The sequence below is a fragment of the Dasypus novemcinctus genome, chromosome 2 (genome assembly GCF_030445035.2).
Source record: "Dasypus novemcinctus isolate mDasNov1 chromosome 2, mDasNov1.1.hap2, whole genome shotgun sequence".
NCBI lineage: Eukaryota > Metazoa > Chordata > Mammalia > Cingulata > Dasypodidae > Dasypus > Dasypus novemcinctus.
In genome coordinates, this window is record NC_080674.1 from 75,467,567 (window position 1) to 75,489,830 (window position 22,264).

The following is a 22,264-nucleotide window of genomic DNA, read 5'->3' on the forward strand; positions in this document are numbered from 1 at the left end:
AAAAATGGCACAAGAAAAGGCATATATCGAAGCCCCAGAAGAGAGAAAAGATTTGAGACAATCAATCAATAACGTGGACACAAATTTCAAAAAAAAAATCAATGAATTGAAAGACAGTATGAACAAAGAGTTAAAGGACATCAAGTAGTAAGTGAACAGAAAGCAGCTGTAGCTCAAGCAATTGAGTTCCCATTTACCATATGGAAGACCTGGGTTCAATTCCCAGGACCTCCTGGTAAAAAAAGAAAAAAGGAATCCCAGACCTGCACTGAGAGGCACAGGCCCCCATGTGGTGAAGCGACACACCAAAAAGATGATGATGCAATCAGATAGAATAAAAGAAAGTTTAAAAAAGGAAGTAACTGAGCAAGCACAAAGAAGAATCTGAAAACCTAAAAGTAACAGAGCTCATGGGAATAAAAGACACAATAAGTGAGAACAAAACCACATTAGAAGTATACAATAGCAACCTCAAAATGACAGAAGAATACGTGATAAAGAAGAGAGAATAGCTGAAAATGAAGAGAGAAAAGAATAGAGAGGAAAGAATGGAAAAAAAATGAGCAGGAGCACAGGAAGTTGAATGATAACATGAAACACAACAACATATATGTCATGGGAGTTCCAGAAGAGAATAGAAAAGCGGTAGAAAGAATATTTGAGGAAATAATAGCTGAAAATTTTCTAACTCTCATGAAAAACATGAACTTACATGTCGAAGAAGTGCATTGTACCCCAATCAGAAAATCCAAATAGACCTACTCTAATACACACACTACTCAGAATGTCAAATGTTAAAGATAAAGTTCTGAGAGCAGCTAGGGAGAAGCAAACATCATATACAAGAGATGCCCAGTAAGAATTAGTATAGAAACCATGGAGGTAAGAAGGCAGTAGTATAATACAATTAGGATACTGACAGAGAAAAATGGCCAGCTGAGAATTTTTTATACAGATAAACTGTCCTTCAAAGATGAAGGTGAGTTTAAAATTTTCAGAAATAAACAAACTAAGAGAGTTCTTGAAAAAGAATCTGCCTTTGCAGGAAGTATCAAAGGGAGCCTTACAGCCCAAAAGCAAAAGACAGGAGAGAGAGGTTTGTAGGAGAGCATAGAAGGCAAAAATAGCAGAAAGGATAACCAGAAGAGTAAAAAGACAAAGGAAAACAAGATATGACATATGAAAACCAAAGAATAAAATGGTGGAAGAAATAATGCATGTACAGTAATATTGAATGTGAATGGACTTAACTCCCCAATCAAAAGATACAGGCTGACAGATTGGATTTTTAAAATGAGCAATCTATATGTTGCCCACAAGGGGCTCACCTTAGACCCAAGTATATAATCCGGCTGAAAATAAAAGGTTGGAAAAAGATAGTCCATGCACAGTAACCAAAAAAGAGCAGGGGTAGCTAAACTAATATCAGACAAAACAGATTTTAAATGCAGCAAAGTTATGAGACACAGAAGGCCATTATATATTATTAGTACAAGGGACAATTCCTCCAAGAAGAAATAACAGTCATAAATATCTATGCACCTAACCTGGGTGCCCCCATATACATGAGCCGCTCTCTGGCAAAACTGAAGGGAAAAACAGACATCTTTACAAGAATAGTTGGAGACTTCAACACACCGCTTACATTGTTAGATAGAACAACTAGACAGAAGATCAACAAGGAAACAGAGAGCTTGAACAATATGACAAACGAGCGAGACCTAACAAACATATACAGAATGTTGCACCCAAACTCAGTGGGGTTATACATTCTTCTCAAGTGCTCATGGATCTTTCTCCAGGACAGACCGCATGTAAAGTCAAAACGCAGGTCTCAAAAAATATAAAATGATTCCAATTATGCAAAGCTCCTCAGATCATAATGGAATGAAACTGGAAATCAGTAATAGACAAGAAGGAGGTAAATTCGCAAATGTGTGGAGGCTGAAGAGCACACTCCTAAATAATCAGTGGGTCAGATAAGAAATTCTATGTGAAATCAATAAGTATAATGAGATGAATTGGAGAACACAACCTATTAAAACTTATGGGATACAGTGAAGGAAGTCCTGAGGGGGGAATTTTTAGGCATAAATGTCTATATTAAAAAAGAAGAGCTAAAATCAAAGATCTAACTAAACAACTGAAGAAACTAGAAAAAGAACAGTAAACAATTCCTAAAGCAAGCAGAAGGAAAGAAATAATAAAGACAAGAGCAGAAATAAATGAAATTGAGACCAAAAAAAAAAAGAGAGAAAATCAACAAAACCAAAAGCTTTTTCTTTGAGAAGAGCAATAAAACTTACAAACCCTTAGCTAGACAAAGAAAAAAAGAGAGACAATGCAAATAAATAAAATTAGAAATGAAAGGGGAGAAGTTACGAGTGACCCCACAGAAATAAAAGGATCATAAGAGGATATTATGAAAAACTATATGCCAACAAACTAGACAACTTAGATGAAATGGACAAATTCCTAGAAATGCATACAATCTACACCAACGCTACAAGAAATACAAGAACTTAACAAACCAATCACATTTAAAGAGATTGAATCTGTCATTAAAAATCTCCCAACAAAGGAGAAAAGTCCAGGACTAGCTGGCTTCATAGGTGAATTCTACCAAGCATTGCAAGAAGTAACAGCAATCCTGTTTAACAGTTCCAAAAATTGAAGAGGAAGGAAATTTACCCAACACATTTTATAAAGTCAGCATCACCCTTAAACCAAAACCAGATAAAGACACCAAAAGAAAAGAAAGTTACAGACCCAATCTCTTTATGAACACAGATGCAAAAATTTCCAACAAAATACTTGCAAATTCAATCCAACAGCATATCAAGATTTATGCATCACAACCAAGTGGAGTTTATTCCTGTTAAGCAAGGATGGTTCAACATAAGAAAATCAATCAACCTAATATACCAAAGTAACAAACTGAAGGGGAAAAAAATGTGATCATCTTGATCAGTGCAGAAAAGGCATTAGACAAAACCCTAGCACCCTTTCTTGATAAAAATACTTCAAAAGCTAGGAATAGAAGGAAAATCCCTCAATAGCATAAAAGGCATATATGAACAACCTATAGCCAACATCATACTCAATGGAGAAGGATTGAAAGCTTTCTCTCTAAGATGGAAAACAAGAAAGATGGCCTTGGACTAGGCATGCAGGGCTCAACTCTCTCACAATAACAACAGAGAAAGAGCCAAAAGCTGTCTGAAGGAACTGATTTGGGTCAGCAAACTAGGACAGTGTTACACAACTCCCAGGAGTATGAAAGACAGAGAGACAAAGAGCCCAAAACAAAAAATGTGAGTTACCAAACCCCCACAGTGTTCAGGAAGGGCTTCCCTTCCCCAACCCCAAGATATTAAGCTGGGGTGGGACACTGGTCTCACAGCAGTTGACTGAGAAGGGAACAGACATCTTCCACCCTGTCAGCAGTTATAAGGGAAAAGGGAGGGGAGTCAGAGGGATTTTTTTCAGTCAATTAGTCCAGCAGACCCTGCTTTGAATCTTGGCTCTGGCCAGACCAAAGCATAGGAAAACAGAGATAGAAAGGTATGCCATCAAGTTGGCCAGACTGGAAATTGCATAGAAAAAAATTTCTTTGGTTCTCTCAATAACCAAACTCCTGGGAGAATATCTGTGTGCCATTAGTGAGACTTTGTTCTAATTTTTATAACTTAAGCTGGGCAATTTTTTTAAAGACTTAGAATAAGTTGAACCAAATATCAAAGAAGAGCTGTGAAGGAAAAAAAAAGTAGAGAGAGAGAAATTGGCCATCAGTGTAAATTCACCAACATATTCAGATGCTTAGACATCAGCAAAAAGTTAGTTATACTAGGAAAAAGGAAGAGATGGCACAGTGAAGGAACGATCCAAATATCCGAAGAGGTACAGGATTTAAAATAATCAATGATAATCACACAATGCCTGAAAATTAAACCAATTCAAGGAATTGAAAGAAAATATGATTGAAGAGATAGCGAATATTAAGAAGGCACTGAGTGAGTATAAAGGACAATTAAAAAGCCTGCAAAGAAAAATAACAGACCTAATGGGAATGAAGGACATGATGGATGAGAGCAAAAGTGTATTAGAGACAGATAAGAGCAGATTTACAACGCACCAAGACAGAATTAGTGATTTAAAAGGCAGAACATTTTGAATTGCAAAGACAGGAGGATAGAAACACAAGAGAATGGACAAAATGGAAGAGGGGTCTCAGGGTACTGAATGACAAGGTGAAATGCAGAAACATATGCATTTTCAGTGTCTCACAAGGAGAAGAGACTGGAAAAGGGGTGAAAAGAATATTCACGGAAATAGTGACCAAAAACTTCTTAACCTTTATGAAAGATATGAATATCAATACCCTAAGAGAATAAATCCAAACCGACCTACCCTGAGACACCTATTACTCAGAATGACAAATATCCAGGTAAAGAGGATTCTGAAAGCAGCAAAAGAAAAGAGAAGCATCACATAAAAGGGAAACTTGATAAGATTAAGTGCTGACTTCTCATCAGAAACCATGGAGGAGTGAAGAAACTGTTATGGTGTATTTAAGGTACTGAAAGAGAAAAACTGTCAGCCAAGAACCCTATATCCAGCAAAACTGTCCTTGCAAAATGAGGGTGAGTTCAAAGACTTCACAGTCAAACAATAACTGACAGAATATGTTACTAAAAGGCCAGAATTACAAGAGATACTAAAGGTAGAGCTACAGCCTGAAAATCAAAAAATAAGGGTGAGAGACTTGGAGTGTAGAAGTGAAGATTATTAGGAAGGGTAAAATAAAGGGTAAGATAGGACAACAGAAAGTCAAAGAACAAAATGCATGAAGAAAGTAATGCCTTTACAGTAACAACACTGAATGTTAATGGCTTGAACGCTTCAATCAAAAGACAGACTGAGAATGGATTAAAAAATATGAACCATTTATATGCTGCCTACAAAAGACTCACCTCAGATTTAAGGACACAACCAGGTTAAAATTGAAAGGATGGAAAAAGATAATCCATTCAAATTGTAACCAAAAAAGAGTTGGAGTAGCGATACTAATATCTGCCAAAACAGATTTTAGGGGGAGGGGCAAGATGGTGGCAGAGTAAGGAGTTTCTAGGGTCAATTCATCCTACAGGACAGTTAGTAATCACCCAGAGCTATCTAAGGCACCTTTTGGGGGGCTCCAGGAGACCAAAAGAGTATCCTGAAACATCCTTGAAACAAAGGAGGAGACTGCACATCTGCAGAGAAGGTTAGTGAGTAGAGCACTCCACGCAGCAGAGGTCAGTGCCAGTGGTGCGATCTGCCTCAAAAGCTATTCTGCGAAACCTGAAAAGATCTAGGGTTTAGAACACCAAGCAAAGGATGAATACCACCCAGAGGAGAGGGACAAAGAAGGGAAATCGCGACAACAGAACTGTGAGTTGAAACCAGTGGCTGCTGCTGCCGGCACCATCCCCCACACTAAAGACACTTAGACCTCTTGGGCCTCTGGGCCTGTGACTACAGACAAAGGGGACTCCAGGAATCTACCACTCTAGGAAAGGGGAGAGAGATGGACACAGCCTAAGGCTGACTCAGCTTCTAATCCACAAATTTGGTCTGCTGTGTCCCAGGAGTCCTTCCAGGCCATATGGGAAAGCGTCATTGTTTGCCTTGGGAGCTGGCAAGGGGCTAAAGAGAAACAACTTTAGCAGTTTGATATGGTTATGAATTCCAAAAACAAATACTGGATTATGTTTGAAATCTGATCTGTACTTGGGCATGATTGAGTTATGATCAGGGCTTTGATTGGGCCATGTCATTAGGGCAGTGAGTCCCCACCCACCAAGGGCATGGAGATAAAAGGCATGGAGAAGGACAGAGCTGAGGGTATTTTGATGCTGGAGTTTTGATGTTGGAGTTTGATGCTGAAGCTGGTGCCCCAGGGAGAGAGACAGAGCTGTTCACCTGATAGTCTATAGCTGACCCTGCAGAGAGGCAAAGTCTAGAGAGCCTCATAGTCTACAGCTGACCCTGTGGAGAAAAGAGAGGAGCTGAGCCCAGAGGAACCCAGGAAACCTGAATCCTCACAGATGTCAGCAGCCATCTTGCTCCAACACGTGAAAATAGACTTTGGTGAGGTAAGTAACTTAGTTTTTATGACCTGGTATCTATAAGCTCCTACCCCAAATAAATACCCTTAATAAAAACCAACTGATTTCTGGTATTTTACATCAGCACCCCTTTGGCTGACTAATACAACAACCCTCCCAATCTCCTTCTCTACTCAAGAGGGGAGTGGAAATATTTCTGACCAGGGAAAAGGGAGGGGCTTTCACAGAAGGGTGGAGAACTGTCTCAAAGAAAGTCTGAATTACAAGGCTCATAGCTTTCAGACAGGAAACTCTATCACATTGATCCTATCTATGTTCCAAAAAATACAGTCCAACCAGGCATTGAACTGAGAAATGCCAAAGAGTGCCATCTGCTGGCAGACCAAGGAAGTGCACTCAAGAAAATTAAAAAGTAGGTAAGTAGGAGGGGCTTTTTCTGGCTTCTATAGCCTCCCTCCCCAAGGCCCTAAGAAGTGACTCTTCAACCAATTACTGGGTGCAGTGCCCAGGGTTTTTTGTTGTTGTTTTATCCCCCCCTTGCAGCTTTTTTTTGCATGCTGTCTGCTCTCTGTGTCCATTTGCGGCATGCTCTTCTCCATTTTTGCTTGTCTCACTTTTTGTTGTGTCACCTTGCTGAGTCGACTCTCTGTGGTGCTTGCAGGCCAGCGGCACTCTGTGGCACTTGCGGGCCAGGCAGCACTCCGCGGCACCTGGGCCGGTGGTTCTCTGCAGCGTGCAGGCGAGCCTGCTTTCACAAGGAGGCCCCAGGATGCAAACCCAGGGCCTCCCATATGGTAGATGAGAGCCCAACTGATTGAGCCACAGCCGCTTCCCCAGTGCCCAGTTTCGATCAACTAGTAGGACAATCCTAACAATCCAGGTCAAGCCAAGAATCAAAGAGCAGTGGTAACACAGAGCCCCCTGCAACTAAATCCCTACAAAAGAGAAAGAAACTGAGCATGTGAGTAAACTACATCCTAATCAGATGCCTAGATATCAGCAAAAAATCATGAGAAAAGGAACATATCAAAACCCCAGAAGAGATGCAGAATTTGAGAGAACTAATCAACTAGATGTGCACAAATTTCCAAAACCAAATTAATGAGTTGAAAGACAATATGGTTAAAGAGATAAATGATATCAAGAAGGTATTGAGTGAGTGCAAAGAATCTGAAATCCTAAACAGAGAAGTAACAGAGCTCATTGAATGAAAGACCCAATCAAAAGCTACTCCATGGCTGGAGTCGAAAGCTCCATTTCCCAAAACCAGGGGAGGAAGAGATGGCTGGGCACCAACTTCAGCTACTGATTAGTAAATTCATCTGGCTAAAGTATAATCCTAAGAACAGCTAAAGTTTAAACTTATCCAGGTCAGAAAAAGGCCCGTAGTCACCATTTTAACTCTGCCACTGGCAAGAGGAGAAGCAGGGCTGAATGAAAAACCATAGGGCTGGTAGAGACCACTTCTTTCCACCCAGATCAGACTGCAGCTTTAGCCTGAACCCCAGCCCTACCTCTGGCAGGGAAGAAACTGAGGGAATCTTCACCACCCTCTCCAGATAACTACAGGTGCTTTTGGCTGGCACAGACTTACTACTCAGACACCTGGGGCTCTACCGCTGCAATCCAATAGGATAGGAGAGGAGCTGTGTTTCCTCAGCCTCTCCAGGCAACTGCAGGCATTTTCAGCCCACACAAAGTGGTTTGTTGAGCACCTTCTATTTCATCCATCTTTGCGTCCCCCCGCCAGGATAGGAGGGGACTGGTGTTTCCTCAGCCTCTCAGGGCAACTGCAGGTGCTTTTGGCCTGCACAAACTTGAATGTTGGGAACCTGTGGCTCCATCCCCACTCCCAATAGGACAGGAAAGGGACTGTTTCTCCCCAGCCTTTCTGGGTAACTGCAGGTTCTTTTGGCCCACACAGATTAAATAGTCAGACACCAATAGCTTCACCCCCGCCGCCAGGTAGGACAAGAGGGGAGCTGGATTTCCTCAGCCTCTCTGAGCAATGGAAGGCACTTTCAGTCAGCACATACTGGACTGTGAGACACCTATGGATCCAGCCCCAAACACTCAATATGATAGGAGTGGGCTGGTGTTTCTTCAGCTTCTCCGCGTAATAGTGGGCACTTTTGGCCTACATGGACTGAACTATCGGGTGTCAGTGGTTCCATTCCCACCCCCCAAGGGGAAGAAGTGACCGTACTCCCGCAGCCTCCTGAGGCAACTGCAGGCATATTTGGCATATGGATTATATTGTTGAGCACTCCAGAGAGTCCAATCCCACTCCCAGCGGTGGGGGAGGGGTGGTTGGGCTACATCAGTCTACCTGGGCAAATATGGTCATTTCAGACCCGCATGGCATAGACTGCTACATACACATGCAGCTCCATCCCTGCCCAAGATAGGGGAAGAAGGGGTGTGAAGCTTCATCAGTCTTTCTAGGCAACTACAGTCTTGTCCTGCACAACTTGGATTATTACACTTGGCTGCAGCTCTGTCCCTGCCCCTGGAGGAGAAAGTTGGGAGAAACTTCATCAATTCCTGGGGAAACACAGGCAGCTTTAGCCTCCACAGCTTACAGGACCAACTACATCCTTGGTTCCGACTATACAACAAGCAAGGGAGAAAGGACAAGAAAGGCCTAAACTAAAGAGAGAAACTATATCCAGAATAAATACATCTAGAAAGCCAGATGCCAAGACACCAACAAAAAATTACAATCAATACCAAGAAATAGGAACATATGGCCCAGTTAAAGGAACAAGATAAGCCTCCAGATGACATAAAGGAATTGAGACAACTAATCATAAATGTTCAAACAAATCTCCTTAATAAATTCAATAGAAGAGCTAAAGAGATTAAGGATATTAAGAAGTCACTGGGTGAGCACAAAAAAGAATTTGAAAGCATGAACAGATAAATACAGATCTTACTGGAATGAAAGGTGCAATAAACGAAATTAAAATACACTGGCATAATATAACAGATTTGAGGAGGCAGAAGAAAGGATCAGTGAGCATGAAGACATGACCTCCAAAAGAACATACCAAAGAACAAATGAAGAAAAGAATGGAAAATATTGAACAGGGTTTCAGGGAACTAAATGACAGCAAGACACATACAAACATACATGTCATGGGTATCCCAGAAGGAGAAAAGGGACAGAAGGAATATTTGAAAAAATAATGGTAGGAAATTTCCAACCCTATTGAAGGTCATAGGTATCTGTGTCCAAGAAGCACAATGTACTCCCATCCGATTAAATTCAAATACACAAACTCTGAAACACATAATAAGCAGAATATTAAATGCCAAAAACTAAGAGAATTCTCAGAGAAGCAAGAGAATAGCAATGCATAATGTATAAGGGATACTGAATAAGATTAAGTGGCAATTTCTCATCAGTAACCACAGAAGCAAAAGGCAGTGGTAAGACATATTTAAGATACTGTAAGAGAAAAACTGCCAATGAAGACTCTTATATCTGGCAAGACTGTCTTTCAAAAATGAGGGCAAGTTTAGAATATTCACAGATAAATAGAAACTGAGAGAATTTATAACAAATAGAGACTGGCTTTGCAGGAAATACTAAAGGGAGTGTTACAGCCTGAAAAGAAAAGACAGGAGAGGGAGGCTTAGAAGACGGTCTAGAAATGGAAACTGTATTAGTAACAGCAATTAAAAGTGTAAAAGAGTGAAAATAAAATATAACAGATAAAACCCAAAAGTCAAAATGGGTGAAATAAGAACTGCCTTTATAGTAATAAATTGAATTTTAATGGATTAAACTCCCCAACCAAAAGACACACACTGGTGGAATGGATTAAGAAAATACGAGCCATCTATATGCTATGTGCAAGAGACTCACCTTAGATCCAAGGATACTAAAGATTGAAAGTGAGGGAAACGGACTTTGGCCCAGTGGTTAGGGCGTCTGTCTACCATATGGGAGGTCTGCAGTTCAAACCCTGGGCCTCCTTGACCCGTGTGGAGCTGGCCATGCGCAGTGCTGATGCGCGCAAGGAGTGCTGCGCCACGCAAGGGTGTCCCCCGCGTGCGGGAGCCCCACACGCAAGGAGTGTGCCCGTGAGGAAAGCCGCCCAGCGTGAAAAGAAAGTGCAGCCTGCCCAGGAATGGCGCCGCCCACACTTCCCGTGCCGCTGACGACAACAGAAGCGGACAAAGAAACAAGACGCAGCAAATAGACACCAAGAACAGACAACCAGGGGAGGGGGGAAATTAAATAAATAAATAAATCTTTAAAAAAAAAAAAAAAAGATTGAAAGTGAAAGGTTAGAAAAAGATATTCCATGCATGCAGTAACCTAAAAAAAGCTGGAGTAGCTATACTTTTATTGGATGAAATATTAAAAGCAAAATTGTTATTAGAGATAAAAAAGAGACAGTCATCAAAAACCTCCCAAAGGGAAAGCAGATGTGGCTTAACTGACAGAGCATCCGTCTACCATATGGAGGGCACAGGGTTCGATCCCCAGGGTCTCCTGACCCGTGTGGTAAGCTGGTCCATGCGCAGTGCTGCCACATACAAGGAGTGCTGTGTCACACAGGGGTGCCCCTGTATAGGGGAGCCCCACGTGCAAGGAGTGCACCCCGCAAGGAGAGCCATCCCATGTGAAAAGCACAGCCTGCCCAGGAGTGACACTGCACACAAAGAGAGCTGATGCAGCAAGATGATGCAACAAAAAAAGAGACGCAGTTTCCCAGTGCCACCGGATAATGCAAGCGGATGCAGAAGAATGCACAGTGAATGGACACAGAGAGCAGACAATGGGATGAAGGGGAGAGAAATATAAAATAAATCTTTAAAAAACAAAACAAAACCTCCCCAAAGATGAAAAGTACAGGACCAGATGGCTTCACAGGTGAATTCCACCAATCATTCAAAGATAATCTAATAATAATCTATTCCAAGCTCTTCCAAAAAATTGCATGGGAAAGAATGCTACCAAACTCATTTTATGAAGCTAATATTACCCTAATACCAAAATCAGATAAGGATATTATGAAAAAGGAAAATTACAGATCACTCTCTCTGAAGAATATAGATGAAACCTCCTCAGCAAAATACTTGCAAAACGAATCTAAAAGCACATAAAAAGAATTATACACCATGATCAGGTAGCTTTTATCCAGGAATGAAAGCATGATTCAACACAAGAAAATCAAGTACTGTAATAAACCACACTGATAAATGAAGAAAAATCACAAAGTCCTATCAATTGATGCAGAAAGAGCATTTTACAAAATACAGCACTCTTTCTTGATAAAAACATTCCAAAAGATAGGAATAGAAGGAAGCTTTTTCAATATGGTAAAGCGCATATATGAAAAACCTACAGCTAGGATTGTACTCAATGGTGAAAGACCGAAAGCTTTCCCGCTGAGAACAGGAACAATATAAGAATGCCCAATGTCCCTATTGTTATTCAATATCATGCTAGAAGTTTTAGCTAGAGAAATTAGCCTCGATATAGAAACAAAAGGCACCAAAATAGGAAAGGAAGAAGTAAAACTGTCGCTGTTCTATGATAGTAAGTTCCTATATCTATAAAATCCTGAAAAATCTTCAAAAAAGCTACTAGAATAGACAAGTTCAGCAACATGGCAGGATATAGACTAATATGCAAAAATCAATAACAATTCTATACACTACCGATGTGCAATTTGGTAAGGAAATCAGAATAAAAATTCCATTTACAATAGCCCCTAAACCAATAAAAGTTTTAGGAATAAATTTAACCAAGGACATAAAGGACCTGTATTCAGAAAACTATAAAACATTGCTAAAAGAAACCAAAGAAGACAAATAAATGGAAGGACATTCCATGTCCATGAAATTCTACCCAAACGGATTTATAGAGTCAATGCAATCCCAATAAAAATCCCAACAGCTTTTTTTGCAGAAACAGAAAAGCCAATAATCAAATTTTTTTTTTTTGCAGAAACGGAAAAGCCAATAATGGCCACCGAAAAGCCAAAAATGTCTTTAAAGAGAAGAATGAAGTTGGGGGACTCTCATTTCCTGACTTGAAAGCATATTACTTAGGTACAGTAGTAAAAATAGGATGGTAGTAGCATAAAGACAGACAGACCAACCAATGGAATCAAATTGAGAACTATGAAGTAGACCCTAATATCTATAGTCAAGTGATTTTCGACAGTGCTCTTAAGCCCATCCAGCTGGGCCAGAACAATGTATTCAATAACCGGTGTTTGGAGAACTGGATTGCCATACCCAAAAGTAAGAAAGAGGACCTCTATCTTACTCCATATATAAAAATTAACTCAAAATGGATCAAGAACCTAAATATAAAAGCAATAACCATAAAATTCCTAGAAGAAAATGTAGGAAAACATTTTCAAGATTTTGTGGTAGGTGGTAGTTTCTTATACCTTATACCCAAAGCATGAGCAATAAAAGAAAAAATAGATAAATGGGGCCTCCTCAAAATTAAACATTTATGCACCTTGAAGGAATCTGGAAAGACGGTGAAAAGGCAGTCAACTCATTGAAAATATCTGGCAATTGCATATCTGATAAGGGTTTAAAAATCCAGGACACACAAAGAGATCATACAACTCAACAACAACAAAAAACCAGCTGATTAAAAAAATCAGCAAAAGACTTGAAGAGACAACTGTCCAAAGAATAAATACAAATAGTGAAAGAAACACACAGAAAAATGTTCAACATCACTAGCAATTAGGGAAATACAAATCAAAGCTACAATGAGATATTATTTCACACTCTAAGAATGTCCACTATGAAAAAGACAGAGAACTACAAGTGTTGGAGAGGATGTGGAGAAATAGAAACACTGATTCACTGCTGGTGGAAATGTAGAATGTACAGCCACTGTGGAGGACTATTTGGCAGTTCCTAAAGAAATTGAACATAGATTTGCCACATGACCCGGCAATACCACTACTAGTTATATATATTCAGAAGAAGCGAGAGCAGTGACACAAATAGATACCTGTACATTGATGCTCATGGAAGTGTATTCACGATTGCCAAAAGTTGTAAACAACCAGGCGTCCATCAGCCAATGAATGGATAAACAAACTGTGGTGTATTCACATGATGGAATAATATCTATTCCATCTATTACAGTAGCTATAAGAAGAAATGAAGTGTAAAGCATTATGACAACATGGATGAACCTGGAGGACATTATGTTGAGTAAAGCAAGCCAGACATAAAAGGACAAATACGGTAGGATTGCACTATTATAAATTAAATATATTGTGTAATCTCATGGAGTTAATAATTTGACTACGGGTCACCAGAAAATAGAATGAAGTTAAAAAATGGAAAGCTGAGGACTAACTTGTGCAGAACTGGTAAAAAGGATGTATGATAATCTTTGGAAATGAATAGAAAAGATGAAAGCCCAACATAATATTTTTATCTAGCAATACTATTATGTCGATATTAAAGTGGTTTAAAGGGAAAGTCTAAGGTCATGTATATTACCAAAAGGAAAGCTAAGAAATGTTAACATGGGACTGCATAGCATAGTAAAACCACATGTGACATATGAAAATGGGTAAAATTGCTTATCTAAGACCATTTTTCTTTGAAGCTGGACAAATGTATGTTAATATTACAAGATGTTAATATCAGACAAAAAAAACACATTATGCTAAATGAAAGGAACCAGACACAAAGTACTACAAATTGTATGATTCCATTTACATAAAATATAAGTATAAATCAATTTATAAAGATGAAATTAAATTAGGATTACATAGGGCTGGGGAAGGATTGCTAATGGGTATAGAGTTTTTCTTTTTGAGTAATGAAATTGTTCTAAAACTTTTTGTGGTGACGAATGTACAACATTGTGATTACACTAAAAGTCACTGATTATTCTTTGGAGAGATTCTATGGTATGTGAATATATCTAAATAAAACTGCTTAAAAAATAAATAAATGTGCAAGAATATCCAGAAATAGCAACTATGCACAGCAGGGGAAGCACAGAAAGATCGAGAGTGAAGAATTTTCTTATTTGTCTGCTTTTTATTATTATTATTGCTACTGAAATAATAATGACTGAAGTGATGAATGTTCAAATATGTGATCATATCAAATAGCATTGACTGTACACTTTGGATGAATTATATGCCTTATTAATATGTATCAATAAAACTGATCTGTTTTAAAAAAGTATCAGGTAGGCATATGTATTCATAATGAATAATACATGCAAAAGTCCTTTTGTAAACTCTAATGCACATACATGGAAAGCAGTACTATTACTGGCCACAAGGAAAACTAAAAAAATTCGCTTTAAATTCTGTTAAAATTTGAAATTATTATTATTATTATTTTTTGGAACATTGGCATTTTTATTTATTTTTTCCTTTTTTTTTTTCAAATTCTATTCAATTTATTCATTTTTTAAAAAATTTGAAATTAAGTGTACTCTATTCTAAATACAGAAAAACCCCCAAAAGAGCTAGAATAAAATTATTTTGTTAATAAGAACAAAAACAAGGTGATAATAATTGGAAGCTTAGAATGGGAGACATGGGAAGGTCCCTTGAGGATGATTTAGGTAAAGATACAAACATTAAGGAAGGAACCTATAAACAAAATCCTGGAGAAAAGGCATTCCAGGCAGATGGAATGACTAAGCAAGGAAAAGCTTGCTCTTGGAAAAACAGTAAGAAAGCCAGTGTGGCAGGAAATTGGTGGAAAAGGATAAAAGTAGAATGAGATAAAGAGGGAGATTTATGGCAGGGTTACTTTTCATAATATGAAAGGTCTTGAAGGCCATGGTGACAAGTTTGCATTCATACTTGAAGGCACCTGAAGGTTTTAAGCAGGACAATATCATGATTCTTATTATTGTTTGCAAAGATCATTCCAAGAACTAACACATAAGCAAAAACATTTTCAGTCTCATAAGCAATAAGTAGAAACTGGCAAAAGGAACCTAAAAGTATACGCCGAATAAAGAAGCTCCTATACAGAGATGCTATTGTGTTCACTCTATGATGAATAATCACAGAAACAGAGGAAATTAGAATATAGTATTTGCATCAAATAATGGCATATAAAGTAAAGTGTTACTTTAATACAATCACTTAACTGATAAGTATACTCTCCTTCTTTCTATAGAAACAGATGTCAGAAGTTCCACAGGCACAAAATGTAACAAAGGAAAGAGCTGAGCAATGGATTAATGAGCTAACTTTATCATTCACACATTTAAAGTGTTCTTCCATATATAAACTAGACCTTTTAGACCTGTGCTACCCAGTATGGTAGCCACTATTCATCTGTACATATTACTAATCCAAACTGAAATGCACGAAGTATAAAATACACACCAGGTTTCAGAGATTTAATATGAAAAAATAAGAATGCAAAATATCTCAATTCTTATATTGATTGCATGGTGAAATAATATTTTTGATATATGATTAAAATATATACTATCAAAGTTAATCTCACCATTTCTTCTTACTTTATATAAAGTGGGTATAAGAAATTTAAAATTACACATGTAGAGCATATATTCCTATTAGATGGTGCTGTTCTAGGCTCCTGATACATAAAAGTATATCTAAGGATCAGCAGCACTGGCATCATACAGATCCTGTTAGAAATGTAGCATCTTAAATCCCAGACCGAAATTAGAAACTGCATTTTAACAAGATCCCCAAGAGATGTGTATTCACATTGATGTTAAAGAAGGATTGTTTTAGATAATACTTTATTTTTAAGCACTTACAGATATTGAGAGAATAACAATGCTTATGACACTATATGGCTTTTGGAATGAAAAAGATAGTATTAAACTTTATTGTAACTTAAACATTTACAGCATTGTAGCACAGGATATCAAGTGCTGTTACAGAATAATGTGGCAAATACAATGGAAGCACAAGGAAAGAACGTGTAGAGCTGTTTGAAAGACTGTATAAGAAAGGGATTACTGGGAAGTTCCCTCCATGAAGTTCCCTCCATCTCTGGGGCCTAGACCCTCTAAGATAATGTTCTTTAATAAGAGTTTCTTTGGTCACCAAATGTTTTCTCCTTAAAGGCTTCAGATTCTAAATCTAAACCTAGCTAGTGCAATTTATCTGCAATCCAGCAATTTGAACTTAGATGTGCCCACACTATGTTTGAAATATAAACTGACTTTCAAATACCTTGAAGAGAATTTATAGGTTACTTTGTTTGGGCAGCCCTTGGACCATAAGTGTCTGGCCATTCTTGATCTAACTAGCTTGGTTAACTCTGATGTAATTGGGTAGCCAGATTCATGTCACCTGATCCTTCTCCATCAGGACTACACCTTGCCGGCCTCAGGGCATCCTAAGGCATAGGAAAACGGCTGCTATACCACTGTAATGAAATGCTATTCTTTCACCAACTAGAAAAGACCCTCCTTTCTTCAGTACGTGGGGGCTGTCTTATATCTGTACTCAGATTTCTTTCTTGCCAGCATTCAGTGAATGCTAGAAAGGTAAGGAACTGAAATTCCTACTTGGCTAGGGACTTTTCTTTTACTTTCCCAGAGTGTCCTCAGGAAACCACAGGGGAGGCAAAAAGATTGCTTTTATCTATACTCTATGAGTCCATTTGTTTTCCAGGGATAAATGGCTTCTAATGCCACCTCTAGCATAAGGTTTGATCATAAACCAATAAATTCAGATGAAATTTAACATGGTAATATAAGAAATCTTTTGCAAGAATATTGTAACTATTAAAAATAAATTATCAGAGCACTCACTGATATATCAATACTATTTGTACCTGGCTGCTTTGCCATTGAAGGAGGTTCTATGGTACAGAAGAAAACAGGTTCTGGAATCTCTACGCCAGCCAGTAGAAGTCTCTCTGTTTTATCATTTTCTCTGTGCTTCTTGCCTCCCTCCCTTTCAGCTAGACGAGCTGCAGCTAATGCGGAGGACTTGGATGAGACAATGGTATCTCCAGTGGCAGTCTGCAAGTACAAAAGATGGCTTAGAACAAAACAAGCTGCCAGTAAGTTTTCAACTTCTTCCAAGAACCACAAAATAAGAAAAATTTTAACATGACACTTTCTTTTCATTATAAGTTAATAAAAAGACAAATCCACAAAGTTCAGTATATGGTGCATAAGTAAAGCTAATTTGATTTCCAAAGTTTAACAGTTCTATCCAAAATATTGCTGATAAATTCTAAAAAAACAAACAATAAAATACATGCAAACAATATACATCCAAAATTCATTGGGCAAAACAAATATTTCTCTCTAAATTTTCAATCATCAAGACAGGTTGGGTAGAAGTTCACTAAGAATGTTTATTACTGTTTTACAGAAAATCCTTTATTAACTAAAATATTAAATTAACCAGAATACCCCTGACCACAAAGAATTGACAGCTTGCTTACAGACACCAGTTTTTTTAACTATAATTTCATTTTTAAACTTTTAACATGAACTTCTGTGCCCATTTCTTTCTCCATAAAGATAGTCCTACAGAAGCAATAATATTTGTGTAGCTCCTTAAAATATGTACAAGAGGTCCTGCCTTCAGGTGGGCAGAGGAGACACTTCAATGCTCTCTAGCCCAATATCCAGACAGTGGAAATTTTCTACTAAAGGATCTTGAAAGTTGCCATTAACCACAAAAAGTTTAAAAAGTTAAAAGTAACAATGTACTGAAGTTCAATGAGAAAACAATTTGAATTAATCCATAAATAAGAGAAATATACTTAGTTTTAACTCACTAAAAACATATTGATCATCAAATATTTTCATCCATTCATTGTACAAATAAGTGTCTACTGAGTGCCTACTATGTGCAATATTGATCTAGGGACTGAAGACAACACTGAACAAAATACACAAAATCCCTGCCCTCATCGAGCCTTCACTGGCAAAGTATCTTTAGTTATTACCTGATCAGTTATAAGGTTAAACTGTCTGCAATGATCAACGTAGGGAAAAAACATAAATAGGAATAACATAATATTTTATATTAACTTAAAATACATATATGTACATAGTATATTATTTTACTTGGGTTTGAACTTTACATGAAGATGATCCATTCTGTTCTTATTTTCTATAATTTTCTTCTCTTTTTTTACATTATAATTATGAGATACATGTTGATGAAAATGTCACAATATTCATTATTTTCCTATTGATGGGCACGTGGATTGTTAATGGGTTTTTTGTTATTACAAAATACCTACTTTTCAGTTAACCATTTAAATAATTATCTCCCAGAGAAACCATTTGGTCACTTACGTGTTTAAGTCCAACAGTCAAAGCAATGTTACCAGCAGTCAGTGAAGGGATTTCTACATGTTGGTCAGCAAACGGCAAAAGCAGACGACTTAGTCTTTCCCTATAAAACCATGATTTGATTATTAAAAGCACTTTTAAAGAAATGAGCAGTTTGAAAAAATAACTTAAGCTTCTACTTACGTGCAGTTTCCATTAATATTATGGATGGCTAACTGAGGTTTTATTGTGCCAGAGTAAACGCGCATAAAAACCAATGGTCCTCGTTGCTTGTCATGGAGAACTTTAAATGCCAGTGCACATAAGTCACCCCTATACCACTGCCTAAAATAAAGGAAACATTCCAGAAAGGCCTTTAAAATACACTTCTCATACAGCTATACATATCAGGTGAGAATCATTGGCAGAAACTTTAACCTGTTGTATTCCAAAGATCTATTTCCTCATTGAGCAGTTCAGGTCCAATAAATAATGTCACTACAATGTACCTTTCTTCCTCCACTGAATCAAATTCTTTAATGGAGATCTTAGGATTAGTTCTTCAAAACTAAAAATAAAAGATTCTCTTCCAAATATAACCTCTCTTTGCAAATAATTCCATTGCCAAGAGCTCCGTCCTCAAAAAATATACCTGGGAACATCATACCACTTCTCAAGAAATCTACATGGTATAAACAAACAGATACTCTCCAATTAGTGCTTTCACTCTCTCCCCCCACTTTCTGTCCAGTTATATAATATAAATGTACATTATAAACCTGGACATGTTTACATAGTCAACATTCTTACAGAATTGTTCTTAAATTGGCATCCATCGATATGATTCAGAATGTTTGAATACTCCTGAAATTGCCTAATTTTGTGCACAAGTACTTCTCTCTGAGAAAAGGCTCCATTTTTTTTTTTCATTAATTTCCAAGGAGTCTACAAATCAAAGTAGATTACACTTCTCCAACAATGCTCCTACTCCCTCCAATCCTTATTTATAAACACTTAGAAAGTTACTATATATGTCAGGCACTGTTCCATGAGCTTTATAAATACTAATTCACTTAATCCTTAAAACAACCCTACAAGATAGGTCCTATTATTCTCTACATTTTGCAGATGAGAAGTTAAGCAACTTGCCCAAAATCACAGAGTAAGTGAAAGAGGTGGGATTTAAACCCACCTCTTAATCACTTCACTGTGCTGCCTCCCCAATTCAGAGATATGAAAGAAAGTTATTAATGGCCTAGTTAACAGAATTAATGTCTACTTTTCTCTGCATATTTGCACAATGCTCATTCAGAATTTAGCAAAATTATTACTGAGTACAAAGCTGTTAGTGACAAGAGTAAATGACCTTTCTTTATAGCCAAAAAATATTCTGAACTTATGAAAAATCATGAAATCTAGATGAACATAAATATATCAACAGAACATTTATGAAGCAACCCCAGTATAATACTAGCTTCTTTTTAAAACTAAGATATTAGGGTCAACATTTACACTTTTACACAGTGAAAAGTCAGACTTTGTTAGCTTCATCAAATAAGGAACATTACAACAAATGATGTCAAAAATTCCTTTAAGTAAAATTGCTATGGCTCTATATTATATTATTTGCAATGGCATTTTTAACCATTTTTAAGTATTCAAAAATGGTGATTTAACTACTCTTTGTAAAATATTTGCCTACTTGTTTTTAAAGGCTATGGAATTTTAATCTATGTACTTGTATACTTACAGAAATTCATAGTTGCGCTCTTCAGGTGAAGGCAAGTACATAGTAATAGCATCTAACAAGGGCTGTATCCCTTTGTTTTTCAGGGCACTTCCACAAAGCACAGGCACTGCTGTTTGAGCCAGTGTTACTCTGTGTATTGCTTTCTGTAACTACAACACAGAGACATAAGCATTTTGTATGCAGAAAACTGTTGTTTGCCAAAGACTTTCATAATTAGAGGCCTTCCCTAACAACCCCTCTGAAATAGCACTCCTGAGCACACTTCCATTACTCTTTATTGCCTTCTTCTTCTTTTTCTTAATAACACTAATCACTACCTGACATATTAGAAATTTATTTATTAGTTTGTTATTTTCCCATCCCCTAAATGTAAAACCCATCTGAGCATTACAGTAAGTGCCATGAAAACACTGCTAAATCCCTAGAACTTAGAAAGTGCTCAGAATATAGTAGGTGCTAAAATATTTCCTCAATAAATGGATTAATACACCTGTGATTTAATCCTGATAATCTAATAAAGAAACTGGTCAAAAATGAAAAGATATAAATCTGAGTTACTACTTCTTCAAATGAATTAGATGTACATTAAACAAAATCCAAAGGAAAATAAGAAATCAAAGTAGCAAGTTTTTTTAAAGGACCTCAAAAACCAAGATAAAGCTTAGGTGTGCTTGCAAGCTCTTGATAAGAGAAGTGATAGGTCTGTCCCCCTTTAGAAAGTGAGTGCTGTGAAAACAGAAATCATGCTATGTAATTATAGGGCATAATAACTATTACATTCACGCATTCAAATACTAAAAAGCATAATGGCAAAAATGATGGCATTTCATTCAAAAGAAAAGGCATCACTTTTTTTTCATATCTATCTTCAAGTGGCTCAAAAATAAGGTACACTTTTTATATTTTTCTTTAATTCTTTTATTGAATAATAAAAATTTGCTGGGCTCATCCTGGGCCCCATTTAACACTTAGAAACACTTTTACTTGGCAACTATTATGTTTCATAAAGGAAAATAAATAGGAAGTTTGCCAAATTTATAGGGAAAGTCCTTGGCAGAATGAAATAGAGATGCCTTGAAGAAATCAGTTGTAATCCAATTATTATCAGTATTTACTTGCCTATTTTCTGATTTTATGCACTTCAAAAGAAAAAAAACCCAAATATCTATAATAAATTTCCATTAAAAATTAAAACAGAGTCAGGAAAAAAAAGCCTGAAGAAAATGATCATTGCAATAGCCTGAAAAAACAGTAAATTTTCTACCTGTGATTTCCCAAAAATCCTCAGAGAAATGATAAGAAAAAAGAGAAAAGGCAGGAGAACGTGAGCAATTTCCTGCTCCTGACTCAATAAAACTCTGGTTTTATAAAGAATCTGTATCAGAAAATAGTAAATCACTGCCATTATTTAAGTAAATTTATTAGTAGTGACTTTACCTTATTGCTCTTCTAATTTTTAAGTTAGCCTTTTCTAATGGAATGCAAAGTTAAAAAACAACAACAAAAAATACTGAAGACAGAAATCAAATCAATTGAACCATATCCAGTTAGTAAAACTTGGTCAGAGTAACTGAATAATAAAATTTACCTTTTCAGCTGGAAGCAAATCAAAATTTTCACTAAATTCTCCTAGAACCAAGCCAGCAAATTCATCATCCAAATCTGCAACCTATAAAAGAAAGATTTAGCTCTATAACTTACATTTATTCTCACAACTATAAGTCTAAATATCATAAAAACACACTATCCAACTATTTCAAAATGGTTATATGATCTACCTTATCTGGGCCAAGCAACTCTTCATATCTTCTAAAGAGAAGAAGAACAAGGTTTTTCTTTAAAGGAAAGGAGACTAAAAACTAAAGATACACTCTTATGAGTTTCCTGAATTCACTGGAAGCCAGAGCCTGCTAAAACATGTAAACAAAGTAGCAGGTTTAAAGATAATATCTACTCATTGTGCTCAAAAGAAATTAAAGAAAATGCACAATCTATAGCCAATGATAACACAGTCAATGGGGTGCTGTTTTTAGGTAAATTTGGGGGTTTTAGTTCACGAAAAGTTTCATTTCATTGTCCCTCTAATATTCTGAATGTTCACTGGATCTCCCAAAGCAGTCAAACTAAAAACTAATCTTACTGTAC

At 37.1% G+C, this 22,264-nt stretch overlaps 1 protein-coding gene across 18 annotated transcripts in view; it reads right to left on the bottom strand.

The window, feature by feature from the left end:
- The window catches only part of GFM2 (GTP dependent ribosome recycling factor mitochondrial 2), a 99,037-nt gene that overhangs the window by 50,192 nt on the left and 26,581 nt on the right, over positions 1-22,264 (bottom strand). For all 18 annotated transcript variants that reach the window (XR_011646015.1, XR_011646017.1, XR_011646014.1 and 15 more), the window contains 5 exons: positions 21,708-21,788; positions 20,120-20,268; positions 18,574-18,714; positions 18,394-18,493; positions 16,908-17,097 (listed from right to left, as the gene is read on the bottom strand). Coding sequence is in view for 3 of the 18 variants with exons in the window: in XM_058274808.2 (XP_058130791.1) it covers positions 16,908-17,097; positions 18,394-18,493; positions 18,574-18,714; positions 20,120-20,268; positions 21,708-21,788 (661 nt within the window). In the remaining 15 variants the exon portion in view is untranslated. The remainder of the gene's footprint in view (positions 1-16,907; positions 17,098-18,393; positions 18,494-18,573; positions 18,715-20,119; positions 20,269-21,707; positions 21,789-22,264) is intronic.